Source organism: Nothobranchius furzeri, chromosome 3 (assembly GCF_043380555.1).
Source record: "Nothobranchius furzeri strain GRZ-AD chromosome 3, NfurGRZ-RIMD1, whole genome shotgun sequence".
NCBI lineage: Eukaryota > Metazoa > Chordata > Actinopteri > Cyprinodontiformes > Nothobranchiidae > Nothobranchius > Nothobranchius furzeri.
Window position 1 is genome coordinate 4,364,634 of NC_091743.1, and position 17,112 is coordinate 4,381,745.

A 17,112-nucleotide genomic window follows, 5' to 3' on the forward strand; every position below is an offset into this window, starting at 1 on the left:
GAGGGGGCTTGCAGAGGTCTTCATAGAGTTAACTAGTTTGGTTAACTCAGGCAAAGAAGCAGGAGCAAAGCTATCTAGGATGATGGGCCTGACTGGAGTCGGGAGAGACAGCGATAAGGCTGAAGGAGAGATGCTAGATCTAACCTTATTGACTTTGTCCACAAAGAAAGACAGAAAGTTCTCACAGTCTGTAACAGAGTGGATGGAGGCTGTAGGAGAGGCAGGAGAGACGATGCTGCTGATGGTGTTAAACAGCACCTTGGGGTTCCCTTTGCTCTGGAACACCAGGTTGGAAAAATAGACAACTCTCGCATCTCTGACAGCGGAGTTAAAGGATGTCAGAAGATCTTTTAGGTGCAGCAGATGGATGTGGAGACGGTTTTTTTTCCACAAGCGCTCAATTTTTCTGCATTGGCGCTTCAGGCTGCGAAGGCTGTCATTAAACCAGGGAGTAGGGTTCTGAATAGGCACCTCTGTTCCCAAAATGCCCCATAGGGCATGGAGACCCTAGCCCATCTCGCCAAGGCCCTAAGCAACAGCATTGCAGAGCCCCATGGAGTCCGAGGGCACCAACCCAGCCCCACCCCAGCAGAATATCTACTCCCATCCCTGCATTTGCACAGCTTCCAGAATATATGACATTAGACATCCAGGTAAGATTGGGTCCTCCCCCTCCTTGACATCCCCTTCTCTCGTGATGGGACAGAATTATTATTTCAGAGGAGCCAAGGTCCACCTGAGGCCCCTGAGCTTGGGCCAGGCGCTGCCACATGTTCCCGCCTTCTTCCCGACAGCATACATGTCAGAAACCAGCCCCAAGGCCCCACCTAGATCCCCACATGGGGATCCTTTTAAAACATCTAGCCACCATTGGTGTCCATAACACCGCTTTATCTTGGTTCTCTTCATGTCTTTCCGATCACTCTCATTCTGTTCAACTCAAGTCTTTTGAATCCCATCCTTCCCCAGTTACAAGTGGTGTGCCACAAAGCTCTGTCCTGGGTTTCTGTCTTTTCATTACTATATTCTCTGCCTGGGCAATGTCTTTAGAAAATATATTGTCAATTTCCACCGTTATGCATATGATACCAAATTGTATCTCTCCTTTAAACCAACTGCATCTTTTCCTTCTTCCTCTTTGTTAAGTTGTCAACATGAAACAAAAACATGGTTCTCACTGCGGCATTGGAACAAACTTCCTCTGGGTATTCGTACAGCTTCATCTATCCAAACTTTCTAATCATTACTTAAAACTCATTTATTCAGGCGTGCATATTCTACTTGATTTTTTTATGTGTTGTTATATCTGCCCTTACTTTTTAACCTGCTCTTATTTGTTTTAGGTTTTGCCCTGTTGTTTATGTGTATTGCTTTTATCTCTAATTGATTTGTTTGCATTGTTTTTAAACTGTGATATTTAAGTTCATGTTTTATGTTCAGTGACCTTGAGAGTCTTGAAAGGTGCTTACAAATAAAATGTATTATTATTATTATTATTATTATTATTATTATTATTATTATTATTATTACTATTATTATTTATTACAGGCGCAGTTCAAGTTCAGGCTCCAAGTGGCAGACCCAGAAACATCTGGGATAAACAGAAGAGAAGAATGGTGAGAACAGTCAGAGTCAACCCACAGACCAGCACCAAAGACCTACAACATCATCTTGCTGCAGATAGAGTCACTGTGCATCGTTCAACTATTGGGTGCACTTTACACTAGGAGATGCTGTATGTGAGAGTGATGCAGAAAAGGCCGTTCCTCCACCCACAACACAAACAGAGCAGTTCGATCTATACTAAAGCACATTTGGATAAGCCAGCTTCATTCTGGAATAAGGTGATGGGGACTGAATGGAACTAAAACTGAGTTATTTGGGCATAACAAGGGGTTACCAGATGAGTGAGCATCCTGTGATTACAGGTGTGTAATCTGCTCCAGTTACTCTGGTGTGTAATCTACTCCAGTTACTCAGGTGTGCAAACTACTCCAGTTACTCAGGTGTGTAATCTACTCTGGTAACTCAGGTGTGTAATATACTTCAGTTACTCAGGTATGTAATCCACTCCAGTTACTCTGGCATGTAATCTACTTCAGTTATTCAGGTGTGTAATCTGCTCCAGTTACTCTGGTGTGTAATCTACTCCACTTACTCTGGTGTGTAATCTATGTGTAATCTACTTCAGTTATTCAGGTGTGTAATCTACTAAAGTTACTCAGGTGTGTAATCTACTCCACTTACTCTGGTGTGTAATCTACTCCACTTACTCTGGTGTGTAATCTACTCCACTTACTCTGGTGTGTAATCTACTCCAGTTACTCTGGTGTGTAATCTACTCAAGTTACTCAGTTCTATTATAGCCCAGATTACAGCAGGAAGTGGATCACACGTAACAAAGGTCACTTATTCAGAGATGTTGGGCAGCTTGACACACACACACACACACACACACACACACACACACACACACACACACACACACACACACACACACTACTTTCTAAGTTTTTACCTCACATGTGGCACATTTTAGAAAGTCTCTTCCTTTTTCTAACCCATCAGCCACAGATAACACCTTCAGTGATGCTTTGTCACCTTAGAGGCTTGATGCAGATTTCCTAGTGACGTCAATAAATTAAGTTGGCTCCCTGGTTTAATTCTGATTTATGAACTTCAAAACAAATCTCTAGAAAATTGGAGAGAACATGGCACTCTACACACCAGGAGGAGTCCTACTTATCCTGGAAAAATAGTCTTGTGGTTTATAAAATAAGCTTTGACAAACTAGAACTGCTTATTTTTCAGCGCTAATTGAGGAGAATAAGAATAATCCTAAATTTATTTTCAGTACAGTTGCTAAACTTACACAGAATCATAGCTCTGAACCATCTATTCCCTTAGCCCTCAGCAGCAACGACTTTATGGGATTTTTTACAAGTAAAATTAATTCTATTAGAAACAAAATCTTTAGCATCCTCCATAATGTGATTTCTTCTTCCTCAGTAAGTAAGGCAGCATCAGAGGTAACTGTAGAACCTCATCTGTGCTTGAACCGTTTTGATCCAGTTGAGCTTTCAGAGTTATCAAAAATATTAGCTTCATCTAAACCTTCAACTTGCATTTTAGATCCAATCCCAACCAAATTATTTAAAGAAGCATTTCCTTTGGTTACTGCCCCATTCTAGATATAATCAATCTATCCTTAGTAAATGGATATGTACCACAGGATTTTAGGTTGCTGTAAACAAACCTTCACTTAAGAAACCTGGGAAGTTTGCTGAATTTACAGCCATTTGGTAGAATGTGGCTTTTTAATGATATTTTTCAACTTTTGGTCAGTATGGTCTACATTGGTTGATATATTTTTCATTCTAAATAATTTAATCTTTGGACCTGAGTAAACTTTGATATTGTTTTATACGTAATTGTAATACATAAAAATATTTAGGTGATTATTTTCTAAAAATGTTGAATGTTTTCATTTTTTTATTGTGAAGAATTCATTTTCTTATCCACATTCAGCTTCAAACTGCTTCTGAGTCAGAAGACAGATGGCTGCTTATAGTGAGCTAGGTTTTGTTGGTTTCTTGCTTTTAAAAGGAACTTTTCCTCTCCACTGTCGCTACATGCCTGTTTACTATGGGGATTGCATCAATGCAGTCTGCTGGGTTTATTTATGTAGGAAACGTTTAACTAATTGCCTTAATGAACTGAACACCATGCACTTATAAGTAGGTCCAAGTTGATTGATGACTCGTGATTCAGCGCTATATAAATAAATTGAATCGAATTGAAATAGTCTCACCACAGTATTAAATTGATAAAGGTATAATGATGCATGGGATTAACACTCCAATGTACCCCAAACCAGTGGTGAGTGATTATTTTAAAGGTACTGTGTTCAGTAGAAGACAACAGGGGTCTCATTTATAAAGCTTGCTTACGCACAAAATGGTAACTTTAAGTTGACTAAGGACCTGGCTTATGCACATTTTGGACATGGAGAGCCCCTGCAGTGCTGCTGCTGAGAAGGATAAAGTTATGAATTCCAGCAGCAGTATCACTTGCTTCGTACGCACACGGAACAAGCAGAAAGTGGGTGTGTTGAGGGCGGGATGTAATCCAGAAACAGCTGAGCACATTTCTAGGTAGAATGTGATTTATAAAGCGAAGATTGTGTGAAGGTGTGCATACTCCATGTTTTATAGGTCACAAACCTACTTGGCGTAAGTAAATTTTTTTTGCTAAGCTTAAATACGGATTAAGTAAGGACGCACTTAGTAAGGAGTCTACGCAATGTTTTATAAATGAGACCCCTGGACCTGAACGTTTTAGACAAACTATTTTAATAAAGAAAAAAAATCACATTTCCTAAATAAATTTCACTGATGAAACATAACACTGGTTTTACATTAATGAAACTGACTCAACATTGATATGTCTCACAAAAAACAGACCTGGTTAACACAGCCATGGATTTCATGAAGAGGTCTCATCCTGGCACTTACCCACAATGCTTCATGTTCTGTGGCTTGTCCATGCGAATGGCCAGTTTGATTTTCAGGTCATCTGAGCAGCCTTTAGAAACGGTCATCTTATGGAGCTCACACTGCTTTGGACTGTTGGGGGTTGGGTGAAGTACAACCTACAACCCCCAAACACACACACACACACACACACACGCGCGCGCGCGCACACACACACACACACACACACACACACACGTATACATGGATATATAATGTGTATATGAAGTTCCACTCCACTGATCACAGCATAACAAGGTCTACATGGTGTTTAATCTTACCCTTCCGAGCTCCTTGTCCTCCAGAGCCAACACACCTGTGCTCTCAGTGAACAACTTCACCTTAACTGCAGGCAATGTTTGGGTGGTGGTGAAGTCTCCCTGGGTCCCCCACCTTTATCAAGGTCCATACAAACAAATCCAACGATTACATACAATGAACAAAAATATAAACGCAACACTTTTGTTTTTGCTCCAATTTTTCATGAACTGAACTCAAACACCTGAAACTTTTTCTACATGCACAAAACACCCATGACTCTCAAATACAGAATCTGTCTACATGTGTGTTAGTGAGCACTTTTCCTTTACCAAGATAATCCATCTCACCTCACAGGTGTGGCATATCAAGAGGCTGATTAGACAGCATGAATAATGTACAGGTGTGCCTTAGACTGCCCACAATAAAAGGGCACCCTGAAATGTGTAGTTTGATAAAACAGCACAATACCACAGATGTCACAACCTTTGAGGGAGCGTGCAATTGGCATGCTGACTGCAGGAATGTCTACCAGAACTGTTGCCCGTGAAATGAATGTTCATTTCTCTACCATAAGCCATCTCAAATGGCATTTCAGAGAATTTGACCGTACATCCAACCGGCCTCACAACTGCAGACCACAGGTGACCACACCAGCCCAGAACCTTTACATCCAGCATGTTCACCTCCAGGATCGCCTTCGACCAGCCACCCGGACAGCTGCAGCAACAATCGGTTTGCATAACCAGAGATTTTCTGCACAAACTGTCAGAAACCATTTCAGGGAAGCACATCTGCATGGTCGTCATCCTCATCGGGGTCCGGACCTGACTGCAGTCTGTCGTCGTAACTGACTGGAGTGGTCAAACACTCACACTCAGTGGCATTTGGCACAGTGGAGAGGTGTTTTTTTCCACAGATGAGTCTCGGTTTTCATTGTTAAGGGCAGATGGCATACTGTGTGTGGTGTTGTGTGGGTGATGTCAACGTTGTGGAACGGGTGGCCCATGGTGGCCCATGGTGGCCCATGGTGGCGGTGGGGTATCGGTACGGCCAGGCCTATGTTATGGATAATGAACACAGGTGCATTATATTGATGCATTGTGAATACACAAAGGTACTGTGATGAGATCCTGAGGCCCATTGTTGTGCCATTCATCCACGACAATCACCTTTTGCAACATGATAACGCATGGCCCCATATTGTTAAACTTGTGCTGCACAATAAATTCTCGCGAGATTTGGAGGCTTCCAAACTCATGAGAATCCGTCTTGTACTGCTCCAGTTCAAACCATCCGACCTCCGGCCTAAAATAGGCTGGACCAATCGTGTGCCAGTACTGTGCTGTAGGGTGGGATGTAGTTTTCATGATAGAATCAAGCGCTCTGCTAAGCAAAACAAACATGGCAGCACCAGTTGACACTAACAGCAAACAATAGCCATGACGGCAAAGCGGGATCCATGGATAAAAATGGTCGCGGTCAGACATCTTAAATTTGTTAAAACATATTTAACAGAAAATTACCTAAAGATCCACTGAGACATATGTAAACATTTCTACAGCTACATGTATAACTGTTATTTTGACATTTTTAACATATAGCCTGTTGTGATTCAGTTGTAAGGATATATCCACTTGGTGCCTTCATATACGTTAGAGAGACAGCTCAACTGTAAGGCATCTGCCTTACATGTTGGGGACCTGGGTTCAAATCCAGGCAGGGACATATGAGTTTTCTAGGAAACAAACTATCCTCTCAGTCCCTACACCCCCAGCAGGTCCCTGAGGTCCAGTGGCCAAAGCCTACTCTTTGTGCTGCACCAGGCAAAGGTGACAGATCATCTGTTGCTGTGGCCCCCAGACTCTGGACCTCTCTCCCCCTGAGCCTGAAATCAGGGGACTCAGTGGTCTCCTTTAAACTCACCTGTTCAGGTGTTGATGAGACCTTCATCACCTCCCTCTCCTTGTTCTGCTCTTATTCTGTCATTCCCAGGATCCACTGATTCCCCACATTCTTATTCATGTTCTTTCTCCCTTTCCAACACATTCTCACACCCAAAGCATTGAAAAATGATGCGTGTGACCAAGCGTCAAAGTCTGACGATCAGGGTGCCCCAGCGCGTCGGGAGAGGATACGCAGGGACACGTTGTCACCGCGGGCGTCGGATACGGACGCCCGCGGTGACACGAACATTATTCCTTGAACCTCTAGCGATTTAACCTTCCCCTCACCCCAATCCTAACCTTAACTCAGTAATTTTCAATAAAGCTTTGCATGCGCAAGCTGGTTAAGGTTAGAATGGGGGTGAGGGGAAGGTTAAGTAGTTCACAAGTCGGTCAAATGTCCGTCTCACCGCGGGCGTTGGATACCGTTGCTCTGGGACAGTGTGTCCACTCCCGATGTGCTGGGGCACCCTGATCGTCAGACTTTGACGCTTGGTCACACGCATCATTTTTCGACGCTTTGGGTGTGAGAATGTGTTGCCCTTTCCGTACATACTTTAATCACAATTTTCTTTTTTTCTTCTCATTTAAAATATATTTTTAATCTTTTTTTAATATATTTTTATGTTTGTTCTCAAAGGTTTAAAATAGCCTGATCTGGAACCTTTAGAAAATAAGGTCGATAAAAGTCCAGGACCAGGTGGGATATGGAGAAGATAGCCAAAGTGGTGTTGAGTACATCTATATATCTACTGGACAATTCATGTGCTGCTGTGAAATTGGTATTTTCAACATGGGCGTCAATTAGGATGTGCTCACTTCTGGTGCCAGCCCCTAGTGGATGAGGGTGGAACTGTTATTTTAGCCATTTCCATGTTGGCTTCAATTTCGTTGCAGAATTAAGGGGGCCTGCTTGAGGGCAGCTAGTGGGGTGTTCACTGAGAATTTTGAAATGTCCCTAGAAAAGAGGATGATTCCTATCGACCCTTTTACAACAGCACTGGCTAGACCAGGAGTCGACTACCTTTCCCCATCAAAAAGTCTTTATTACCCATTTCCCACAATAAAGAAAACACTAGGAGCCAAAGCAGCCGCAGGTGGGCCTACCGGGCCTGGGCCCACCCTAAGACAGCCGAGATCTGCTTCGACCAATCACAACAGGTGACAGCAGCCAATACCAGTCGCTCATGGACGTGAATGTTATCTTTCAACAGAAGATAATTAATAAAACTATTTGTATAAAACTGATCCAGAAGTTGTAGCTTGTCTGATTCTATAATATGTTGATATTAGTCACCCCGTTAGTGGTTTAAATGGCTCAGCAGGTGGTGCTTTTTACCTCATCACGCACGTCACCTTCTAAAACATGTTTAAACTGTTCAGAATACAAGTCCAGGCTCAGTCTCCTTAATTTAACGTCATACAGAACGACACTGTTGAAATTTACATTTCCAGCGATGAGATAACGGTGCAGAGTGCATGGCTCTGGTGGTAATCAGGTTGACTGTCTCTCTTTGCAACAATCTTCACAAGAAGATAAAACTGTTAAATGACAGAGTTCACACTGACCAGATATTTCCCGTATTTGACCGTTTACTTTGACGGAGGAACCTCCAGGCTGTCGGTGGTTTTGAAAGAATCAGAACATCAGAACATCTGAGCTGGACTCTGGGCTCAGCGCAGCTCGCTGTCAGCGCGTATGTGAGGTGGACAGTAAGCTGAAGATGTGGAGAGGGGCTTGGAGCTCGTCGGTCACCGGCAGCAGCAGAACCAGGACCATGCAGGAGGGTTCCTCCCACTGAAGCGAGTGTTTTCCTAACCCTGTCTCTCAGAGAGACTTGTCACTTAGAAAATGTTCCTGATGACGGAACTTTGGCTGAATAGCGCTTGTTCCTGTCTCCAACGTGGCGACGAATCCATGAGCCTGTCTGAGGAAAAGTCCAGAAGCTCATATCCTCTTCAGCTCAGGAAGCTCCTACAGAGACGTCTGATTACACACAAGCAGGTGACCTGTGCACCTGGTCTCACGTGAATCACTAACAAAAACAGTTTTAACTCTGAAGAGTAACACCAACACTGCAGGACAAAGAACTTTCACTGAGTTGACTCTGATAGACTTCCCATACTATGCTGCTCATTTAACATCAGGGACTTTACTGGGTAGTGGGGTGCCCCATCTCTCTAGTGTGGAACTTGGCCCTGTCCTTTTTTCACCATTAATGCACACTTTGCTGAATTCCTTATAGTTTGAACTTCAATGAAGGGTTTTACCCAAACAGTGAGCCGAGCAGTGCACAACCCTGCCCATCACAGGACCCATGACTAGTAAGCCTACTCCCACTCCAGGTCTCCAGCACCGGGCAGCAAACAGAAAACAGGAGTGACAAGACGTCGAGTCTCACTCTGCCGGCTCCGTTGTGGTATAGATGCATGTTTTATAGAGTGCATTTAAAACGAGAAGCCACCACAGACACCCTTTGCCAACAGCAGCCTGCCTTTGGGCTGGTAAAGTTAGAGTGAACCTGAAGTTATCAGAAAAAGCAGACGCTGAACCTAAATTCTATCTTAAATTCTAGAAATGACTGCATTTAGATCAAACGTTTGAAAGTGAGACACGTACATTGGTTTGGAGGCTTCAGCTTGGTCGGTCTGAAGTTTGTGACCTCCTTCCACCTCCATTGTGCAGTAAACTATTCTGTTTGGAGCCAAGGACCTCAGACCCTGTACCTCCAATATTACCACCTGAAAGAAAAGCACAGTAGGATTTGTCTGTAAGAAGGTTTCAGTTGAATAACAACCCAGCACCACTGAAACTGCTGATGAATCCAGCATTCGTATTTTTGAGCTTTGCTAGTTTTACTGGATGAACAGCAACAGTAAACGTGCTACCTGTGACAGGCTGCTGCACGTTAACGGGCTTTCTAAACAAACCTTCATGGGACAAATACCTCAGGTTGGTGCCGGTTGGCAGTCACCAGAGTTGGGAAGGTTTGTTTTAAAGATGAACTGGTTCATTATGTTGTGGAGAGCTAATATCCCCGGAGTTCTGGAGCTTTCTAACTGTAGCTACCGATTCAGCTCTTAGGCGTCCCCGGCTACAGCTTTTACCCCAACAGTACGTGCTCAATAAGACGGGGAAAACCTGCTGTCTCAGAAGAGGAATCAAACAATCTGAGGGAGTAGCAGGCTGAGGTAGGACACAAGGAGTCCAATTTTCTAAGTGCAAAGCATTTAAATGCTAATCGGTTTTTAATTAAGCCGCTTTTCTAATTTTGTGCAAGAATTTTCTGACTGGTTTGTCAAAAGAAAAAGAAAAATGATTGAACTTTGGTCCTAAATAGCAGCAATCAGCCTGAAGGAGTCAGTAAAACACAAAGCAAATAATAATCAAATCAATAAATTACGTTCTGATGGAACTGATGTTTCCCCTTCTACGTTCCATTTCCATACTCCAACACTTCTGAGTATGAAAACTCAGCTGGGACACCCCCGACGTTCCTTAATCTGAATCCAAGGTTTAATAAATGGTATCTGTAGTTAAGGCGGACATGTGAGGGTGCTACCACATGTCGTGGTTTGTCTTCCCGCGTAAACGCCGCATCGTCTGTCGTTAACAGCACACATAGACGCTTCGACTGCTGCTGCCTATGAGAGCTGCATCTACAGGGTCTTCTCTTCATAATGTCTATGGTTGGCAGGATGTTGCGCCTCCGCTTTACATCTGTGGAAATCTGGAGCTCTCCAAAGTGATCATTAACCTGTTCACACACGCCAGAATTCATGCGCTCACGTTGATGTTCATCAGGTGAAATACGAGCGAGTTCCATTAACATTCACAAAAAACATGAACGAGTTCATGAAGGTCCAGTCTACGAGCTTGTTTAGGTCATACACACCTGAGTTTGTCACTAATCTGAACAGGATGGGTGCTTACCTCTAGGGTGAAGGACAGGACAACATCAGACTTGGACAGCATGTTCTCATCCTCCTGGCCCATGTCCATAATGGAGGTGTTGTGGCCCCGCTTTAGCTTCTGCAGCTTGAACTCTCCTCCTTTAGACACGGGCATGCTCTCCAAGTTTGCCATCAGCAGGTTGACGGAAGAGCGAAGCTCCTCAATGTACATGGCCTCCATTTCTTTGGAGACAAACTTGGGAAACCTCCCACCAAGCTAAGGACAGAAATAAACCAGCTTATTCTTAGAAATCCGTACTAGCCTGCAACAAATTCCTCTTTCATCCACTCACATATTGTTTGACTTTGAAGTGGAAGTTGGAGGTAATCTAAAGTGTTATTTGACCTACTGACCCAGTTCAAGAAGAACATTTAGTGTGGACCTTTGAAACTCTTTGCGTAAAGTCACCGGACCTCCTGCTTACTCCAGTGCCAGTATCTTACCCGGGTGATCTGATCCGCCATCTGCAGCCGTCCATCCAGCTCTCTCCTGATCTGAGCCGCCTGCTCATCTGGATTGTCCAGCTGGTGAAACACAACCCACACCCCATCTGTTAGTTGATGTCTGTAAACACGTGTTTTTTTTAAGACAAACATCTAAGTACAACAGCAGATAAAAGGAGGTGACTATCACCATCTCATATATTAGAAGGAAATAAGCGTTTTAGAAACTAAGCTGAATTTGACTGAAGTTGAAGTAAGAAAAGAAGGAAATCAGCCAACCTTTCGGTTTCCTTCTTCTTTTAAAAGTTCTTATTTTTAGCTTTTATGAACGTTTCGGCTTGTTTATGCATGGCTGTCTTTATCCAACGGCAATGCTTCCTTAAGGCCACATGATGGTTGCCCTGCTGATTTGTCTGAATGTTGTTGATCTGTTGCAGGTTATTCTCACCGACGCCTTCATAATAAAAGCTTTGAAAACATTTTAGAGTTTAGATTTAATAATCAAAGGAGGATAATTATCCACGACCCAAGGATAACCTCCACCTGCCTGACACGGCAAAAAGAGACTAGATCATTCCGGTGACTTGTCAGAGACCAAACTTCAGGATCCAGTTCACATTTAGGTGGAAATCCATATAAATATTATTAAGGTCAGTAAACTACAGCGAAGAAAAGAAGCAAGCCCAACATCAAAATGTATCCATGCAGGTTGCTTTAAACATGTGTTTATGGCAAAAACAGCATGTGTTTGATGGTTTGGCCAACATTACATGAGAAGGTGTAGTCGGGGACTCACTCTTCTGATGAGAACCAGAGCCACACAAGACAAAAACAGTTTCATGGTTTTTCAACTCCCCTTCAAAATGGATGTTTCTGCTGTTTGCTGTCACTCGTGTTTTTAGAGTTACGGGTCCATCGAGTGGAGAAGAACTAAAAGAAGGAATCACACTATTGCCGTTACAAAGTAAAGGTAAAGTCCCATAATCGTCACCACATACTGGTGAAATTACAACTCTGCAAGAAAACATTCACATTCTGTCAAAAAACAGTAAGAAAACCAGAAAAGCTGTGAATGTGATGCTTTGCAGAGCAATATCACTCCATAATGGTTCCTTCTGGTCTGTGCATCAACATGCTGCTCATGTTTCTTCTACATTCTGATGCCATCCGAGTAAAGTGTGGGTTTGCATGTCTGGTTTCACAGTTTAAGGCAACACTTTGGTCCTAACTCCCATCCCAAGGCCAGTCACCTCTTTTCAGTAGCTTGATTCATCAGTCCCAAAATCCCGTCCATTAAAGAGGGCAACAAATGTGCAGTGATCCCTGCTATAAATGAAAGCCTTGTGAGTCATTTTCTGAGGGACAAAAGCTCTGATGCTCCTGTTCAGGAAGTAGTAGCTAGTTGGAGTAGTGGGGGCAAATCAGCTAAATGTAACATGTTGAAGAAATGTCCCGCCTTTCCTGCCTCTGATTGGCTAGCATGGCTCTACTACAATTAGCTCTTTAATCTTCTGGGTTTAGGTGTTTAAAGGCCCCCCAAACTCCTTTCCTCATTCGTCCACTCACTTTCTCCTTCCTCCCTAATGAAATGAAAATGACCCGCACTTGTATAGCGCCTCTCAGAGTAAGGACTCCAAAGCGCTTTACATTACAGTGGACAATTCATCCATTCACACACTGGTGGTGATGAGCTACAATGTAGCCACAGCTGCCCTGGGGCGCACTGACAGAGGCGAGGCTGCCGAGCACAGGCGCCACCGGTCCCTCCGACCACCACCAGCAGGCAAGGTGGGTTAAGTGTCTTGCCCAAGGACACAACAGTGGAATTCTCTGTCCGGAGCCGGGATCGAACCTGCAACCTTCCGATTTCTGGACAACCCGCTCAACCTGTTGAGCTACTGCTGCCCCAACCCCAACCCTAGGCACTAAATGAAAAGTAACTGCCATGTAAAAGATGCTTTTCACGTTAAAATAATTACATATCAATTAAAAATTAATAAATATTATTATAACAATATTAATAATAACAACAACATTATTGTTATTATTGTTGTTATTGTTATTATTATTATTAATAGTAATAACAATAGTATTAATAATAATTGCTACAACAATATTATTATTATCATTAATAATAATAACAATAATATTAATAATAATTGCTACAACAATATTATTATTATCATTAATAATAATAACTACAACAATATTACTATTATTATTATTATTAGTAGTAGTAGTAGTAGTAGTAGTAGTAGTAGTAGTAGTAGTAGTAGTAGTAGTAGTAGTAGTAGTAGTATTAATAATAATAAAAACTAGAAAATGTGTTTAAATCCAAAGTGTTTTAATAACATCTCCTATATTTTACATTAATCAATGATGAATATTTGTTTCTGTAATGATTCATTTCAGATCGTAAACTACACCAGATCAGTAACTGTCTCGTCTCGTCTTCTTCCGCCTACGCGGGTCCGGGTACGGGTCGTCTACCCCTGATCTGAGGAGACTCTGAGAATGAGCCATTTTTTTGGTACTATCTCTTTAAATCTGGAGAAGGAGCTGCAAACCCCGCCCCCTCCACAAAGCAGACATTACACTTCACCCCAGTCGGACATTTTTGTAGTTCTATAGAGGAATCAATATTTAGCTGTAACATCATGAAATGGCCTGATTTTGAGATCCCACAGGTCAAATGCACAGCCAGGTCAACTTACCCTGGCTATGACGTCCTATGACATCTTCTGATGAAACATCCACACCAACACCACCCTGGAGGTCTTCTGATGAAGCGTCCACACCAACAACACTCTGAATGACTTCTGATGAAACATCCACACCAACACCACCCTGAAGGTCTTCTGATGAAGCATCCGCACCAGCACCACCTCGATGCTTCTGATGAAGCGTCCACACCAACACCACCCTGAAGGTCTTCTGATGAAACATCCGCACCAACACCCTGAATATTTCTTCTAATAAATCATCCACACCAACACCACCCTGGAGGTCTTCTGATGAAACATCTGCACCAACACCACCTCGATGCTTCTGATGAAGCGTCCACACCAACACCACCCTGAAGGTCTTCTGATGAAACATCCGCACAAACACCACCCTGAAGGTCTTCTGATGAAACATCCACACCAGCACCACTCTGAATGACTTCTAATGAATCATCAACACCAACACCACCCTGAAGGTCTTCTAATGAAACATCAACACCAGCACCACCCTGAAGGTCTTCTGGTGAAGCCTCCACACCAACACCACCCTGAAGGTCTTCTGATGAAGCGTCCACACCAACACCACTCTGAATGACTTCTAATGAAGCATCCACACCAACCCCACCCTGAAGACTCTGATGAAGCATCCACACCAACACCACCCTGAAGCTCCTGATGAAGCATGCACACCAACACCACCCTGAAGGTGCTGATGAAACATCCACACCAACACAAACCTGAAGCTTCTGATGAAGCATCCACTCCAACACCACCCTGAAGGTCTTCTGATGAAATATCCACACCAACACCACCCTGAAGCTCTTCTGATGAAGCATCCACACCACCTGAAGGTCTTCCAAAGAAACATCAACACCAGCACCACCCTGAAGCTTCTGATGAAGTATCTACACAAACACCACCCTGAAGGTCTCCTGATGAAACAACCACACCATCACCACCCTGAAGCTTCTGCTGAAGCATCCACACCAACACCACCCTGAATTCCTCTGAAGAAGCATCCACACCAACACCACCCTGAAGGTCTTCTAATGAATCATCCACACCAACACCACCCTGAATGTCTTCTAATGAATCATCCACACCAACACCACCCTGAAGGTCTTCTAATGAATCATCCACACCAACACCACCCTGAATGTCTTCTAATGAATCATCCACACAAACACCACCCTGAAGGTCTTCCAAAGAAATATCAACACCAGCACCACCCTGAAGCTTCCGATGAAGTATCCACACCAACACCACCTGAAGGACTTCTGGTGAAGAATCTACACCAACACCACCCTGAAGCTTCTGATGAGGCATTCACACCAACACCACCCTGAAGTTCTTCTAATGAAAAATCCCCATCAACACAACCTCAATGCTTCTGAAGAAGCATCCACACAGACACCACCCTGAATGTCTTCTAATAAATCATCCACACTAACAACACCCTGAAGGTCGTCTGATGAAGCATCCACACCAACACCACCCTGAAGCTTCTGATGAAGTATCTACACAAACAACACCCTGAAGGTCTCCTGATGAAACAACCACACCAACACCACCCTGAAGCTTCTGATGAAGAATCCACACCAACACCTCCCTGAATGTCTTCTAATGAAGCATTCACACCAACACCACCCTGAAGCTTCCTATGAAGCATCCACACCAACACCACCTCGATGCTTCTGATGAGGCATTCACAGAGACACCACCCTGAATGTCTTTTGATGAAACCTCCACACCAACACCACCCTGAAGCTTCTGATGAAGCATCCACACTACCATCCTGAAGGTCTTCTGATGAAATATCCACACCACCACCACCCTGAAGGTCTTCGGAAGAAACATCCACACCAACACCACCTGGATGCTTCTGATGAGGCATTCACACCAACACCACCGTGAAGTTCTTCTAATGAAACATCCACACCAACACCACCTCGATGCTTCTGATGAAGTATCCACACCAACACCACCTGAAGGACTTCTGGTGAAACCTCAACACCATCACCAGCCTGAAGCTTCTGCTGAAACATCAACACCAGCACCACCCTGAAGCTTCTGATGAAGCATCCACACCAACACCACCCTGAAGCTTCTGATGACGAATCCACACCAACACCACCTTGATGCTTCTTATGAAGCATCCACACCAACACCACCCTGAATTTCTAATGAAGCATCCACACCAACACCACCCTGAAGCTCCTGATGAAGCATTCACACCAACACCACCCTGAATGTCTTCTAATGAATCATCCATGCCAACACCACCCTGAAGGTTCTGATGAAACATCCACACCAACACAAACCTGAAGCTTCTGATGAAGCATCCACACCAACACCACCCTGAAGGTCTTCTGATGAAATATCCACACCAACACCACCCTGAAGCTCTTCTGATGAAGCATCCACACCACCTGAAGGTCTTCCAAAGAAACATCAACACCAGCACCACCCTGAAGCTTCTGATGAAGTATCTACACAAACACCACCCTGAAGGTCTCCTGATGAAACATCCAAACCAACACCACCTCGATGCTTCTGATGAGGCATCCACACCAACACCACCCTGAATGTCTTCTAATGAATCATCCACACCAACACCACCCTGAAGGTCTTCTAATGAATCATCCTCACCAACACCACCCTGAATGTCTTCTAATGAATCATCCACACCAACACCACCCTGAAGGTCTTCCAAAGAAATATCAACACCAGCACCACCCTGAAGCTTCCGATGAAGTATCCACACCAACACCACCTGAAGGACTTCTGGTGAAGAATCTACACCAACACCACCCTGAAGTTCTTCTAATGAAAAATCCCCATCAACACCACCTCAATGATTCTGAAGAAGCATCCACACAGACACCACCCTGAATGTCTTCTAATAAATCATCCACACTAACAACACCCTGAAGCTTCTGATGAAGTATCTACACAAACACCACCCTGAAGGTCTCCTGATGAAACAACCACACCAACACCACCCTGAAGCTTCTGATGAGGCATTCACACCAACACCACCCTGAAGTTCTTCTAATGAAAAATCCCCATCAACACCACCTCAATGCTTCTGAAGAAGCATCCACACAGACACCACCCTGAATGTCTTCTAATGAATCATCCACACTAACAACACCCTGAAGGTCGTCTGATGAAGCATCCACACCAACACCACCCTGAAGCTTCTGATGAAGAATCCACACCAACACCTCCCTGAATGTCTTCTAATGAAGCATT

At 43.7% G+C, this 17,112-nt stretch overlaps 1 protein-coding gene across 4 annotated transcripts in view; it reads right to left on the reverse strand.

Moving 5' to 3' along the window:
- Nucleotides 1–17,112, reverse strand: part of LOC107373568 (calcium-dependent secretion activator 1) — a 603,181-nt gene that overhangs the window by 572,275 nt on the left and 13,794 nt on the right. For all 4 annotated transcript variants that reach the window (XR_011520070.1, XM_070549106.1, XM_070549105.1 and 1 more), the window contains exons 4-8: nt 11,135–11,215; nt 10,671–10,907; nt 9,357–9,478; nt 4,814–4,925; nt 4,515–4,651 (exon numbers count right to left, since the gene is read on the reverse strand). Coding sequence is in view for 3 of the 4 variants with exons in the window: in XM_070549106.1 (XP_070405207.1) it covers nt 4,515–4,651; nt 4,814–4,925; nt 9,357–9,478; nt 10,671–10,907; nt 11,135–11,215 (689 nt within the window). In the remaining variant the exon portion in view is untranslated. The remainder of the gene's footprint in view (nt 1–4,514; nt 4,652–4,813; nt 4,926–9,356; nt 9,479–10,670; nt 10,908–11,134; nt 11,216–17,112) is intronic.